The sequence below is a fragment of the Pseudorasbora parva genome, chromosome 7 (assembly GCF_024679245.1).
Source record: "Pseudorasbora parva isolate DD20220531a chromosome 7, ASM2467924v1, whole genome shotgun sequence".
Lineage (NCBI taxonomy): Eukaryota > Metazoa > Chordata > Actinopteri > Cypriniformes > Gobionidae > Pseudorasbora > Pseudorasbora parva.
The window spans coordinates 1,495,637-1,509,917 of NC_090178.1; the positions used below are offsets into that span (position 1 = coordinate 1,495,637).

Sequence of the window (14,281 nt, forward strand, 5' to 3'; positions counted from 1 at the left end):
GTTTAAAAGAAATCCAATTAATTATCTGTACTATTTTCAAAAAAAATAAAAAATTGAAGATAAAATGGACACTCTACAACCTGCTTACCTGCTTACTCTGTTGCTTTCAAATGTGCTATATAAATAAAATTTGACTTGAAATAACTTTTTTGGGGTTTAAAGACTTGTTAAAATATTCTAAAGAAACTGAAAAATATTCACACTTAGTTGTAAATTTAGATCTGTTTATTCTTAATGATTGTTCTTTGCAATTGTATGGCTTAACCATGTTTCATTCAGAGCTTGTTAATCCTGATATTACTTTGTTAATAAAGTAAAAATATTGAAAGAAATCTTCACAATCATTTTTAATATGGCAATACTGCCAAACAGATATTATAACTATAAACAAAAAGCATAGTAACTCCAATTTTGATTAAAATGTAAAGTTAATGTATTTGCACAGCAGGATAATTAGTTACCAAAAAAGTGTGTTAAGAATCGTTTCGGGAATCGGATCGTTTCTAGCAGAATCGGAATCAGATCAGATCGCTACTCCCAAAATCAGAATCAGACCAGATCGTTACTCCCAGAATCAGAATCAGATCGGATCGTTACTCCCAGAATCAGAATCAGATCGGATCGTTACTCCCAGAATCAGAATCAGATCATATCGTTACTCCCAGAATCGGAATCAGATCAGATCGTTACTCCCAGAATCAGAATCAGATCAGATCGTTACTCCCAGAATCAGAATCAGATCATATCGTTACTCCCAGAATCGGAATCAGATCAGATCGTTACTCCCAGAATCAGAATCAGATCGGATCGTTACTCCCAGAATCAGAATCAGATCAGATCGTTACTCCCAGAATCAGAATCAGATCAGATCGTTACTCCCAGAATCGGAATCGGATCGGATCGTTACTCCCAGAACCAGAATCGGATCGGATCGTTACTCCCAGAATCAGAATCAGATCAGATCGTTACTCCCAGAATCAGAATCAGATCGGATCGTTACTCCCAGAATCAGAATCAGATCAGATCGTTACTCCCAGAATCGGAATCGGATCGGATCGTTACTCCCAGAACCAGAATCGGATCGGATCATTACTCCCAGAATCAGAATCAGATCAGATCGTTACTCCCAGAATCGGAATCGGATCGGATCGTTACTCCCAGAACCAGAATCGGATCAGATCGTTACTCCCAGAATCAGAATCGGATCGGATCGTTACTCCCAGAACCAGAATCGGATCAGATCGTTACTCCCAGAATCAGAATCGGATCGGATCGTTACTCCCAGAACCAGAATCGGATCAGAACGTTACTCCCAGAATCAGAATCGGATCGGATCGTTACTCCCAGAACCAGAATCGGATCAGATCGTTACTCCCAGAATCAGAATCGGATCGGATCGTTACTCCCAGAATCAGATCAGATCGTTACTCCCAGAATTGGATCGGATCGTTACTCCCAGAATCAGAATCAGATCAGATCGTTACTCCCAGAATCAGAATCGGATCGGATCGTTACTCCCAGAATCAGAATCAGATCAGATCGTTACTCCCAGAATTGGATCGGATCGTTACTCCCAGAATCAGAATCAGATCAGATCGTTACTCCCAGAATCGGAATCGGACCGTTACTCCCAGAATCAGAATCAGATCAGATTGTTACTCCCAGAATCGGAATCGGATCGGATCGTTACTCCCAGAATCAGAATCGGATCGGATCGTTACTCTCAGAATCAGATCAGATCGTTACTCCCAGAATCAGATCAGATCGTTACTCCCAGAATCAGATCAGATCGTTACTCTCAGAATCAGATCAGATCGTTACTCCCAGAATCGGAATCAGATCAGATCGTTACTCCCAGAATCAGAATCAGATCGGATCGTTACTCCCAGAATCAGAATCAGATCAGATCGTTACTCCCAGAATCAGAATCAGATCAGATCGTTACTCCCAGAATCGGAATCGGATCGGATCGTTACTCCCAGAACCAGAATCGGATCGGATCGTTACTCCCAGAATCAGAATCAGATCAGATCGTTACTCCCAGAATCAGAATCAGATCGGATCGTTACTCCCAGAATCAGAATCAGATCAGATCGTTACTCCCAGAATCGGAATCGGATCGGATCGTTACTCCCAGAACCAGAATCGGATCGGATCGTTACTCCCAGAATCAGAATCAGATCAGATTGTTACTCCCAGAATCGGAATCGGATCGGATCGGATCGTTACTCCCAGAATCGGAATCAGATCAGATCGTTACTCCCAGAATCAGAATCGGATCGGATCGTTACTCCCAGAATCAGAATCAGATCAGATCGTTACTCCCAGAATTGGATCGGATCGTTACTCCCAGAATCAGAATCAGATCAGATCGTTACTCCCAGAATCGGAATCGGATCGTTACTCCCAGAATCAGAATCAGATCAGATTGTTACTCCCAGAATCGGAATCGGATCGGATCGTTACTCCCAGAATCAGAATCGGATCGGATCGTTACTCCCAGAATCAGAATCAGATCAGATCGTTACTCCCAGAATCAGATCAGATCGTTACTCTCAGAATCAGATCAGATCGTTACTCCCAGAATCAGAATCAGATCAGATCATTACTCCCAGAATCGGAATCGGATCGGATCGTTACTCCCAGAATCAGAATCAAATCAGATCGTTACTCCCAGAACCAGAATCGGATCGGATCGTTACTCCCAGAATCAGAATCAGATCAGATCGTTACTCCCAGAATCAGAATCAGATCGGATCGTTACTCCCAGAATCAGAATCAGATCAGATCGTTACTCCCAGAATCGGAATCGGATCGGATCGTTACTCCCAGAACCAGAATCGGATCGGATCGTTACTCCCAGAATCAGAATCAGATCAGATCGTTACTCCCAGAATCGGAATCGGATCGGATCGGATCGTTACTCCCAGAATCGGAATCAGATCAGATCGTTACTCCCAGAATCAGAATCGGATCGGATCGTTACTCCCAGAATCAGAATCAGATCAGATCGTTACTCCCAGAATTGGATCGGATCGTTACTCCCAGAATCAGAATCAGATCAGATCGTTACTCCCAGAATCGGAATCGGATCGTTACTCCCAGAATCAGAATCAGATCAGATTGTTACTCCCAGAATCGGAATCGGATCGGATCGTTACTCCCAGAATCAGAATCGGATCGGATCGTTACTCCCAGAATCAGAATCAGATCAGATCGTTACTCCCAGAATCAGATCAGATCGTTACTCTCAGAATCAGATCAGATCGTTACTCCCAGAATCAGAATCAGATCAGATCATTACTCCCAGAATCGGAATCGGATCGGATCGTTACTCCCAGAATCAGAATCAGATCAGATCGTTACTCCCAGAATCAGAATCAGATCAGATCGTTACTCCCAGAATCGGAATCGGATCGGATCGTTACTCCCAGAACCAGAATCGGATCGTTACTCCCAGAATCGGATCACATCGTTACTCCCAGAATCGGAATCGGATCACATCGTTACTCCCAGAATCGGAATCGGATCACATAGTTACTCCCAGAATCGGAATCGGATCGTTTCTCCCAGAATCAGAATCAGATCAGTTCGTTACTCCCAGAATCAGAATCAGATCAGATCGTTACTCCCAGAATCGGAATCGGATCGTTACTCCCAGAATCGGAATCGGATCGTTACTCCCAGAATCGGAATCGGATCGGATCGTTACTCCCAGAATCGGAATCGGATCGTTACTCCCAGAATCGGAATCGGATCGTTACCCCCAGAATCGGAATCGGATCGGATCGTTACCCCCAGAATCAGAATCGGATCGGATTCGTTACTCCCTGAATCGGATCGGATCGTTACTCCCTGAATGGGAATCAGATCGGATCGTTACTCTCAGAATCGGATCGGATCGTTACTCCCTGAATCGGATCGGATCGTTACTCCCTGAATCGGATCGGATCGTTACTCCCTGAATCGGATCGGATCGTTACTACCAGAATCGGAATCGGATCGGATCGTTACTCCCAGAATCGAAATCGGATCGTTACTCCCAGAATCGGATCGGATCGTTACTCCCAGAATCGGAATCAGATCGGATCGTTACTCCCAGAATCGGATCGGATCATTAAGTGCCTTAAGATTCCCACCCCTAGTGAGAATGGTCAGTGGAAACTCCGTGTTTGGCGGAGTAATAGTTAATAATTTAAGTATTTTTGTGTCAGATCATCGTCCTGTGGAACTGTGATAAGCCTCTCCCCGCGAAGCACCGCTGGCCCGCCACATCTGTTCCAGTCATCGTCATCGAGGGCGAGAGTAAGGTGAGTCTCTCGCTGCTGCCTTTATCGTTTATCCCGCTAAAGTCGCCGATTTTCTTGAGGTTTGATCGTGTTTGACTGCGTGTGTAGGTGATGAGCAGCCGATTCCTGCCCTACGACACCATGAAAACAGATGCAGTCTTGAGTCTGGATGAAGACACTGTGCTCTCCACCACAGAGGTGAGTCAGGAGCTACGACTAACAGGTAAATAAGTGTAAGGAGAAGAAAATCCCTGTCTGCCTGATTTCAAATTCGGATACCCCTATCTGAGACACACTCATATTACTATAAATGGGAGGAAGTCCCGCCTTCTAAATTAAAGAGCCAATCACAGATTGCATCACTGCAGCTGCCGTTAGAAGCTCCGGTTGCTTTAGAAATGGCACATGCACATTGGCTGCTCCATGCATGATTTGAGCATTTAGAAACAATTTTTAGTTTGCAACCCGAGTTGTTGCTGAGTCAAATTGCTTGCCTCAAACAGACTGGTCTTACGTTTTATTTGTACAGAGAGTCTGGCCACTCTCCATTGACACGCGTTTACTTCTGCGGGAACTCCGTTGAAGTTTAAAACTATTGGATCTGCCATAACCAATCGCTAACGTTTAGTCGTGACATTTGTCATCCGTCCTTTTCACATGGAAATCCGTCAGAATAAATGTGACGGCCACCTCAGTGATAAAACTTAAACTCGTGCATTCGGATTGTGATTTATTCACGGTGGAGGAGAGAGTTTTGTGATCGGGAACATGATTGTATGCTGTAAATAAAATATCATATGCTAGGTATGTATGATAATAAATGCTGCTATAAATAACGGCCCAATTCAAATGTTTACGTGCTTTTATTTTTAATTTTTAAGTTGAGTGCTGGAGAAATATATTGCTCTTGTAAATTGCTCTCGCCAGCATTTGAAAGAAATATAAGTGCATCCAAATAACAGCAAAGCGCAACCGTAGGGTGCCCTGCAGTGGTCAAAAAGGATTATAAACAGTGAATTTTGAAGTGATATATTCTTGATAACTCAGAGATGTAGATTCGGACAGCTATTACATCACCACACGACCGTGTGTTTGTCAAAAGCAGTAACGTTAGGTAACTCGGCCGGGGATTTTTACGCAGGTGGTGGGAGACGAACGGCAGTAAAATCACTGACTAGCCGCTGTAAGTGATGGCAATACCTTTCGACCCCACCATAAATAGTTACCGTCCGAATAGGGCTTCAGCAACTCCTTCTTCACTAACGGAGCGATCTGGAAATCAAACTTTTCCCGAATTCCCCCTGTTGGGGAGGAGGGCACCAAAAACCCCAGCAAAGATTGTTATTGCTCCGGCTTTAACTTCTGGATATTCGCCAGTTGTGCCACAACGGAGTGAATGGTTTTGTTCGCATCTTTCTCCGCCGCCATTACTGAACTACAACTCAAACTAGCGCTCGACAGCAGCGTCATCGTTCTCAGCCACTCCCTCTGTTCGCTGATTGGACCGGTTAAAATTTGTTCGGAGAAAACCTCAGACTACACCGCAGTCCCAGACGGAGCACTGAAGGAAAATGAAAATCGAGCGGAAGTACATAGGAGGGCGGAGCCAGGCTAGCTAGATTTTGGCTACAACCAATCAGGAATCAGGAAAAAACAGAAATAAATACTGCCTATATAAGGGATTTTACGGCACTGAATATTTACCTCTTACACTGCAAAAAATGTAAAAATTTTCTTAATTTTTTTCTTATATTCTTAAAACAAGAAGTATTTACCAGACAAGCGAAAGTAATTGTCTTGCTTTGGAGGAAAATAACTCTAAATGAAGAGAGTTTTTGCTTAAAATAAGATCAATAATCTGCCAATGGGGTGAGAAAAATAATCTTAAAGCTACACTGTGTAATTTTTTTAGTTTATTCTTAGCTAAAAACTCTTATTTCTTTCAAAAATAAATGTGCTCATTAATGTATATTTACTTCTTTCACGTAATAAAGTATTCTCGTAAGTTTATAATATACCATTGGAAACACATACGGGTGAGGGGTCCGAATGCCGGTCGCCATGTTTGCCCCTCCATCTTGAAAGTACAGTAGCCAAAGAGGGACATACCCGTAAATTCAAGCTTCGCCTTTCGCGTTTTAACTCTCGATGGCACCGTGTCGAATGTGAAGAGGGGGATTGCCGTGTTAATCTTGGACTAAATCGGCCACCGTAGGAGTTAAAACGAAATCAGAAACTAATATTCACTGGATGGTCATAAACCTTTACACCGCTAGATGGGGAAATCTCACACAGTGGAGCTTTAAATCAAACAGAAAACAAGATTATTTTTCTCACCCCATTGGCAGATTATTTATCTTATTTTAAGCAAAAACTCTCTTCATTTTGAGTTATTTTTCCCCAAAACAAGACAATAATTTTAACTTGTCTAGTAAAGGTCTTAAAGGTCCCGCTCTTCGCGTGTTTTCGAAGCTTTGATTATGTTTACAGTGTGCAATATAACATGAGTTCATGTTTCACGTGTAAAAACACAGTATTTTTCACACCGTTGTCTTATCTGTCCAGCGCTGTTTCCTCTGTCCTAAAAACGGCCTGATGATTTCCTTGTTCTATGAAGTCCCTCCTTCAGAAACACGTAACGAGTTCTGATTGGGCCAGCGCTTCCCGTGTTGTGATTGGACAGCAGCTTAGTGCACTTTGCCCGGAAAAGTCCCGCCTCTTACCATAACGGGGCGATGCAAGCGCTGAATGCGCGCTCTTCTCCACACGGGAGAGCAACGAGACCACGCCCCCTATTCTGTGTGTTCTTGTGGGCGGAGCTTTAGTCAACAAACGGTTCTAGTGACGTCATCACAGCAGGAAGTGCAGCGGTGTCGTCCAAACCGGCCGCTCGCTGTCGGCTTTGAAAGGGAACTTCTGTTCAATAAAATATCTCGCTTGGCATTGAACTTTGAGCTTTATAATTTTACAGGTATTATTTATGCTCTAACAGCAACATTACACACTAACTAGAGTTTGAAAGATGGAATCGTGAAGAACGGGACCTTTAATGTAAGAATTTTTTGATGTTTGGACTAGAAACAAGACAAAAATACTACGTAAGAAAAGCTATTTTTGCAGTGTAACCATCATCCTTCCCTCACGGGTCAAAGTGACCCGAAGCCATTAAATTTAAATTGTACTTTTTTTCTCTCCAAAAAACTTTATTTCACTTTGGTAATATTTTTTTTTTTAAATTAATTTTATTTTAATAATTTAAACACAATCTTCCCGTTGCACAGGTGGATTTCGCCTTTACTGTTTGGCAAAGTTTTCCAGAGAGGATTGTGGGATATCCTGCACGGAGCCATTTCTGGGACTCTACCAAGGAGCGTTGGGGCTACACCTCCAAATGGACCAATGACTACTCCATGGTGCTGACTGGAGCTGCTTTCTACCACAGGTTAGCTTTAGCACGCTAGCTCCGCTCCAAACCATATCTCACTGTCATTCTTATTGTGTGTTTAACGCGCCATCTTCTTTTCATCCAGGTATTATAACTACCTGTATACACACTACCTGCCCAGCAGCTTAAAGACTATGGTTGACCAGCTCTCAAACTGTGAAGACATCCTCATGAACTTCCTGGTGTCTGCTGTCACTAAGATGCCGCCTATCAAGGTCACTCAAAAGAAACAGTACAAGGAGACGATGATGGGACAGGTACAAAATCACTATATTATCAGTGCTAGTAACTCGTTTTTACTGTTAAAAAAACACAATAAGGTCAGTGAAAAAGTGCATCTAGGGGTGTGCGATATACACCAATCAGGCATAACATTATGACCACCTTCCTATTATTGTGTCGGGAATACCGTTTCTATGAAACATGGTCTCAGCAATGCTTAGGTAGGTGGAGCGTGTCAAAGTAACATCCACATGGATGGAGGACCCAAGGTTTCCCAGCAGAACATTGGCCAAAGCATCACACTGCCTCCGCCGGCTCGCCTTCTTCCCATAGTGCATCCTGGGGCCATGTGTTCCTCAGGTAAGCCACACACACACACACACACACCCGGCCATCCACGTGATGTAGAAGAACACGTGATTCCTCAGACCAGGCCACCTTCTTCCATTGCTCCGTGGTCCAGTTCTGATGCTCACGTGCCACTGTTGGTGCTTTTGGCGGGGTCAGGGGTCAGAGGTCACCCTGACTGGTCCATGCGCCTCAAACTGAGCTGCTCTGTGTATTCTGACAGCTTTCTATCAGAAGCAGCATTAACTTCTGGAGCAGTTTGAGCTCCAGTAGCTCGTCTGTTTGATCGGACCCCACGGGCCAGCCTTCGCTCCCCACGGTCATCAATGAGCCTTGGCCGCCCATGACCCTGTGGCCGGTTCTCCACTGGTCCTTCCTTGGAGCACTTTTGATAGATACTGACCACTGCAGACCGGGAACAGCCCACAAGAGCTGCAGTTTTGGAGATGCTCTGACCCAGTCGTCTAGCCGTCACAATCTGGCCAAACTCGCTCAAATCCTTACGCTTGCCCATTTCTCCTGCTTCACACACATCAACTCTGAGGACTAAATGTTCACTTGCTGCCTAATATATCCCACCCACTAACAGGAGCCGTGATGAAGAGATCATCAGTGTTAGTCACTTCACCGGTCAGTAGTCATTATGTTATGTCTGATCGGTGGATATCATCTACGATAATATTGTGATTGTTGTTTTAACATTGTACGATCTGACATTATTGTGTATGTCCCTCACTTTACAAACACAACTAGAGAGCGCACTAGGACTAGTGCGGATTAGAAGGCACACTTTCACTGCGTGATTTACTCTATTAAAATGCATTTATAATGCTCTCAATATTTAAGATAAGGGGCAAAAATATCTCAGTATGCCTTTTATGTTTATATAATTAAATTCATTTAAAAAAATTATCTAAATATAAACATTATTACAAATTTTTTATTTATTTTATGATATTGATCTTACATTTTTGACACAATATTGCCTTTTTTTGCTCTATATTGTCAATGAAAAACCAAAGTCTAAACAAAGTCAATGAACTATTTGTGAGCAGCATAGTGGTTTTCATTATTAAGTGAGCGAATCAGTTGAATGAATGATTCAATGACTCACTCATTAAGAGAGTCCAATGCTTTGTTCCTGAATGAATCAGCTGTTTTAATGAATCGGTTGACTGAATGATTCAATGACTCACTCATTAAGAGAGTCCAATGCTTTGTTCCTGAATGAATCAGCTGTTTTAATGAATCGGTTGACTGAATGATTCAATGACTCACTCATTAAAGCTACACTGTGTGATATTTTCCCCCATCTAGTGGTGAGAAGGTATATGACCATCCAGTTAATAATAGTTTCTGCTCCTCTCAATTTCGATTTCATTTCAACTCCTACGGTGGCCGATTTAGTCATGGCTTCCAGTTCGATCTCTTCGGTGAGTGTTGCTTCAAGTGATGAGGTTACTTTTGAAAACTATTATAATTTGCAGTTATTTAATTTGCCAAATGATCTATGATCAAATTAATCTATGTAAAATGAATAATAGTTTTACGTTTTCGTTATTTTTTACCATTTCATTGCTAACATCCGCTATCAGGTTCTCAGATGAATGCGAGCTAATCTTAGTAAAGGAACTTTTATCAGTGCTATCGTTATTCTGTCTATTGTACGACATCACTAGCATAAGGCAAACAAATTATAATGCAATTAAAATATTAATCTCATGTTATCCGTCATAGAACACGGATTTATGTTATAAGGTAAACAATACTTTTTCATCATTGAGGCGAGGAAAACTATCCTAGACGTCGTTCTAGTGTTATGCACAGCACACCATGATATAATTAGCCAAGCAACAATAAAACTTCCAATATACACAAATAGGCTGAATTAATATTACCTGTCGAGAAGAAAGCAGGCGACGTCGGTGGTCTTTTTAAAATCGTTGCTCCTCATGCGCTCTTTCCATCTTGGAAAGGCCACTCCAATATTTACTTTTGTTTTGTTGATTTGCCCGTTGCGTTGCCGTCTTAATTCTCTTTTCCGCTTCCTTGGCGACTCTGATACATATCCCGCAATATTACAAGGTCCCCGACCCGGGTCGAATTCGGTAATCAATTCCGGGATGTGGTTGCTTTCACACAGAAGGCTGCATTTTTTTTTTATACAAGAAATGGCTCATTTTAATCCCACCAGCTTCTGTGATAATGTTTCAGTGAAAAACTAAACTTTCAAAAAGTCTTCTAATATTCACAGCTTGGTAAAGCCCATTGAGTCAATTTTTGCAAAGACATATGTGTTGTCATCTTGTCATATGAGCTTCACCTGTGACTAATAATGGATCAATTCGGTCTCAAGTGTGTATAAAAAGAACCCCAGTACACTAGACCTTCACATCAACTGCAACTAGACCTCTGCAAACATGCCTAAGATTCACCCTGAGACTAAAGTTTTGATTATCAAGAGGCTGAAGACCAGATCCACTGCTGATGTGGCAAACACCTTCAATGTGTCTCAGTGTCAAGTACAGAGGATAAAAAAAAGATTTGAAGAGACTGGAGACGTTTTTGACAAGCCCAGGTCAGGCAGACCCCGCAAGACAACTGCTCGAGAGGACCGTTTGTTGGCACGAAAATCCAAGGCCAGCCCATTTTCCACTGCAGCAGAGCTCCACGAGACCTGGTCACCTGAAGTCCCTGTGTCAACCAGAACAGTTTGTCGGATTCTGTCTCGAAATGGCCTCCATGGTCGAATCAGTGCCCAGAAGCCAGCACTAAACAAAAGACAATTGAAAAACCGTGTGGCATTTGCCAAGGCCCACAGCCTGCTAAAAGGATGGACGCTGGAAAAATGGCAGAAGGTGGATTTTCAGATGAATCTTCAGTTGAATTACACCACAGTCGCCGCAAATATTGCAGGAGACCTACTGGAGCCAGAATGGATCCGAGATTCACCCAGAAAACGTTTGGTGGCGGAAAAATCATGGTCTGGAGTTACATCCAGTATGGGGGTGTGCGAGAGATCTGCAGGGTGGAAGGCAACATCAATAGTCTAAAATACCAAGAAATCTTAGTTACATCTTATATTCCCAACCATAAAAGAGGCCAAATTCTGCAGCAGGACGGTGCTCCATCGCATACTTCCATCTCCACATCAAAGTTCCTCAAGGCGAAGAAGATCAAGATGCTCCAGGATTGGCCAGCCCAGTCACCAGACATGAACATCATTGAGCATATGTGGGGTAGGATGAAAGAGGACGCATGGAAGACGAAACCAAAGAATATTGATGAACTCTGGGAGGCATGCAAGACTGCTTTCTTAGCTATTCCTGATGACTTCATCAATAAATTGTATGAATCCTTGCCAAACCGCATGGATGCAGTCCTTCAAGCTCATGGAAGTCATACAAGATATTACATTTGGATCTCACAGCACCACAACTTAATTTGCTGACATATTTTTGTATTTGCAGTAAATTTGTTCAATTTCTGTATAGGCGACAAAACTTTTGTCTTGCCAAAATTTGACCTTTCTGTCTTGATTAAATGATAAATATTTTTTTCTGTGAAAATTATTTATTTCAGTGAATTAAACATCATTTGGGAGGGTTTTAGCTGTTCATATGAGCTATTTCTAACGCCAATGAATTAATTAAAAGTCAGGTTAATATCAGGAATTACTAGAAAATAGATAAGCGACAAGACTTTTGTCAGGGACTGTACATTAATACTTGAAAGGAGTAAATGTACATTGATGAGCACATATATTTTTGAAAGAACTAAGTGATTTTAGCTAAGAATAAACTAAAAAAGTTACACAGTGTAGCTTTAAGAGACTCAAATGCTTAGCTCCTAAATGAATCAGCTGTTTTAATGAATCGGTCGACTGAGTGATTCAATGACTCACTCATTAAGAGACTCAAATGCTTAGCTCCTAAATGAATCAGCTGTTTTAATGAATCGGTCGACTGAATGATTCAATGACTCACTCATTAAGAGACTCAAATGCTTAGCTCCTAAATGAATCAGCTGTTTTAATGAATCGGTCGACTGAATGATTCAATGACTCACTCATTAAGAGACTCAAATGCTTAGCTCCTAAATGAATCAGCTGTTTTAATGAATCTGTCGACTGAATGATTCAATGACTCACTCATTAAGAGACTCAAATGCTTAGCTCCTAAATGAATCAGCTGTTTTAATGAATCGGTCGACTGAATGATTCAATGACTCACTCATTAAGAGACTCAAATGCTTAGCTCCTGAATGAATCAGCTATTTGAATGAATCGGTCGACTGAATGAGTGAACGAATGACTGAATGACTGAAAAATTAACGTGAAAGCGGGTGTGAATTTGGGTGCATGAAAACAAACAGAAATAAACGCGTGCAGAACGCTCTCACAGATAACAGCACACAGTTAGTATATTTCTCCATTTGTATATAGTTTGTGTTTTACACCGTTCTCACTCACTTATGTTTTACTCAATTTGTACTTGAGAAAATTATTTTCTTTCTAAATCTGTCACAGTACCAACACAATGTCCATCATTATTGATAAAATCCCAGAAAATATAGAGATATTTTATCAATACCCTAGACGGATATCTTTAAACGTTGCGTGTTTGTCAAGGGTGTGTCATATTGATAAAATATCTCGATGTTTTCTGGGATTTTGCACTGAAAAAGCCGCTAATCGCCTCTCTTTCCTCCGCAGACGTCGCGGGCGTCTCGTTGGGCGGACCCTGACCACTTTGCCCAGCGGCAGACCTGCATGAACAAATTTGCCAGCTGGTTTGGCACGATGCCCCTGGTCCATTCGCAGATGAGACTGGATCCTGTTCTGTTCAAGGACCAGGTGTCGATACTCCGCAAGAAATACAGAGACATCGAGCGACTCTGACAGAGCCGAGAGAAGCTTTCCCTACGAACGGGGATGAGAAACGGCACCCTTGGGATCTGCCAGTCCGGATCAGCAATGATAAACCCTCAGGGCGGGGGGGGCGAGTGCTGTGTTTGAAGGAGATCCGTCACTAACTACAAATATATCAAATCCAAAGGCTCGATTGGAGACGTTATTTGGCATTTGGATGAGTTTAGCGCAACACAAAGACACAAAGCTTTCTGTCTTCCACACCCCCTCTTGTAATGCTTTGCCAATGACAGCGGTGACCATGGCAATCTCGCCAATGCCAGGCAGCCACACACACACACACACACACAGATCCACATGCACTCAGATTATGGACTACTGCACATCGGTTTAAAGGGATAGTTCACCCAAAAATGAGCCTGTGATGTTTATCTGCTGACCCCCAGGGCATCAACATGTAGGTGTGTTTGTTTCTTCAGGAGAACACAAATGAAGATTTTTAACTCAGCCGTTGCTGTGTGCCGGTCATAATGATGTGAATGGGTAACAATTCTATGAGAACAAAACAAACAAACAAAAAAACACGCTTAGACAACACACACACACACCCTGCTGCTCCTGACGACACACTGATGTCTTAAGACACGAACCGATCGCTTTCTGAGAGAAACACAACAGTATTTGTGTTATTTTACCTCATATCAGACGAATCTCATCTAGTGTTCCCATCGGCTATTACTGCCGTCTGGTGAGGTCAAACTAGAGCGATCATAGATATATATTATGTAGATTCCTCATTTAACCGATCCACGCAGGCACTAATGAGGTATCTATATATATCTATGATCGCTCTAGTTTGACCTCACCAGACGGCAGTAACAGCGGATGGGAACACTAGATGAGATTCGTCTGATATGAGGTAAAATAACACAAATACTGTTGTGTTTCTCACAGAAAGCGACCGGTTCGTGTCTTAAGACATCAGTGTGTCGTCACGAGCAGCAGGGTGTGTGTGTGTGTTGTCTAAGCATGTTTGTTTCTTTTGTTCTCATAGAATTGTTCCCCAATCACATCATTATGACCGGCACACAGCAACGGTTGAGTTAA

At 42.3% G+C, this 14,281-nt stretch overlaps 1 protein-coding gene across 1 annotated transcript in view; it reads left to right on the top strand.

The window, feature by feature from the left end:
• The window catches only part of ext1a (exostosin glycosyltransferase 1a), a 90,945-nt gene extending 77,325 nt beyond the window's left edge, over positions 1-13,620 (top strand). The window contains exons 7-11 of the mRNA XM_067447758.1: positions 4,215-4,310; positions 4,398-4,487; positions 7,571-7,731; positions 7,820-7,991; positions 13,019-13,620. Coding sequence (XP_067303859.1) covers positions 4,215-4,310; positions 4,398-4,487; positions 7,571-7,731; positions 7,820-7,991; positions 13,019-13,204 — 705 coding nt within the window. The 3' untranslated portion in view covers positions 13,205-13,620. The remainder of the gene's footprint in view (positions 1-4,214; positions 4,311-4,397; positions 4,488-7,570; positions 7,732-7,819; positions 7,992-13,018) is intronic.
• Positions 13,621-14,281: the final 661 nt, after the last annotated feature.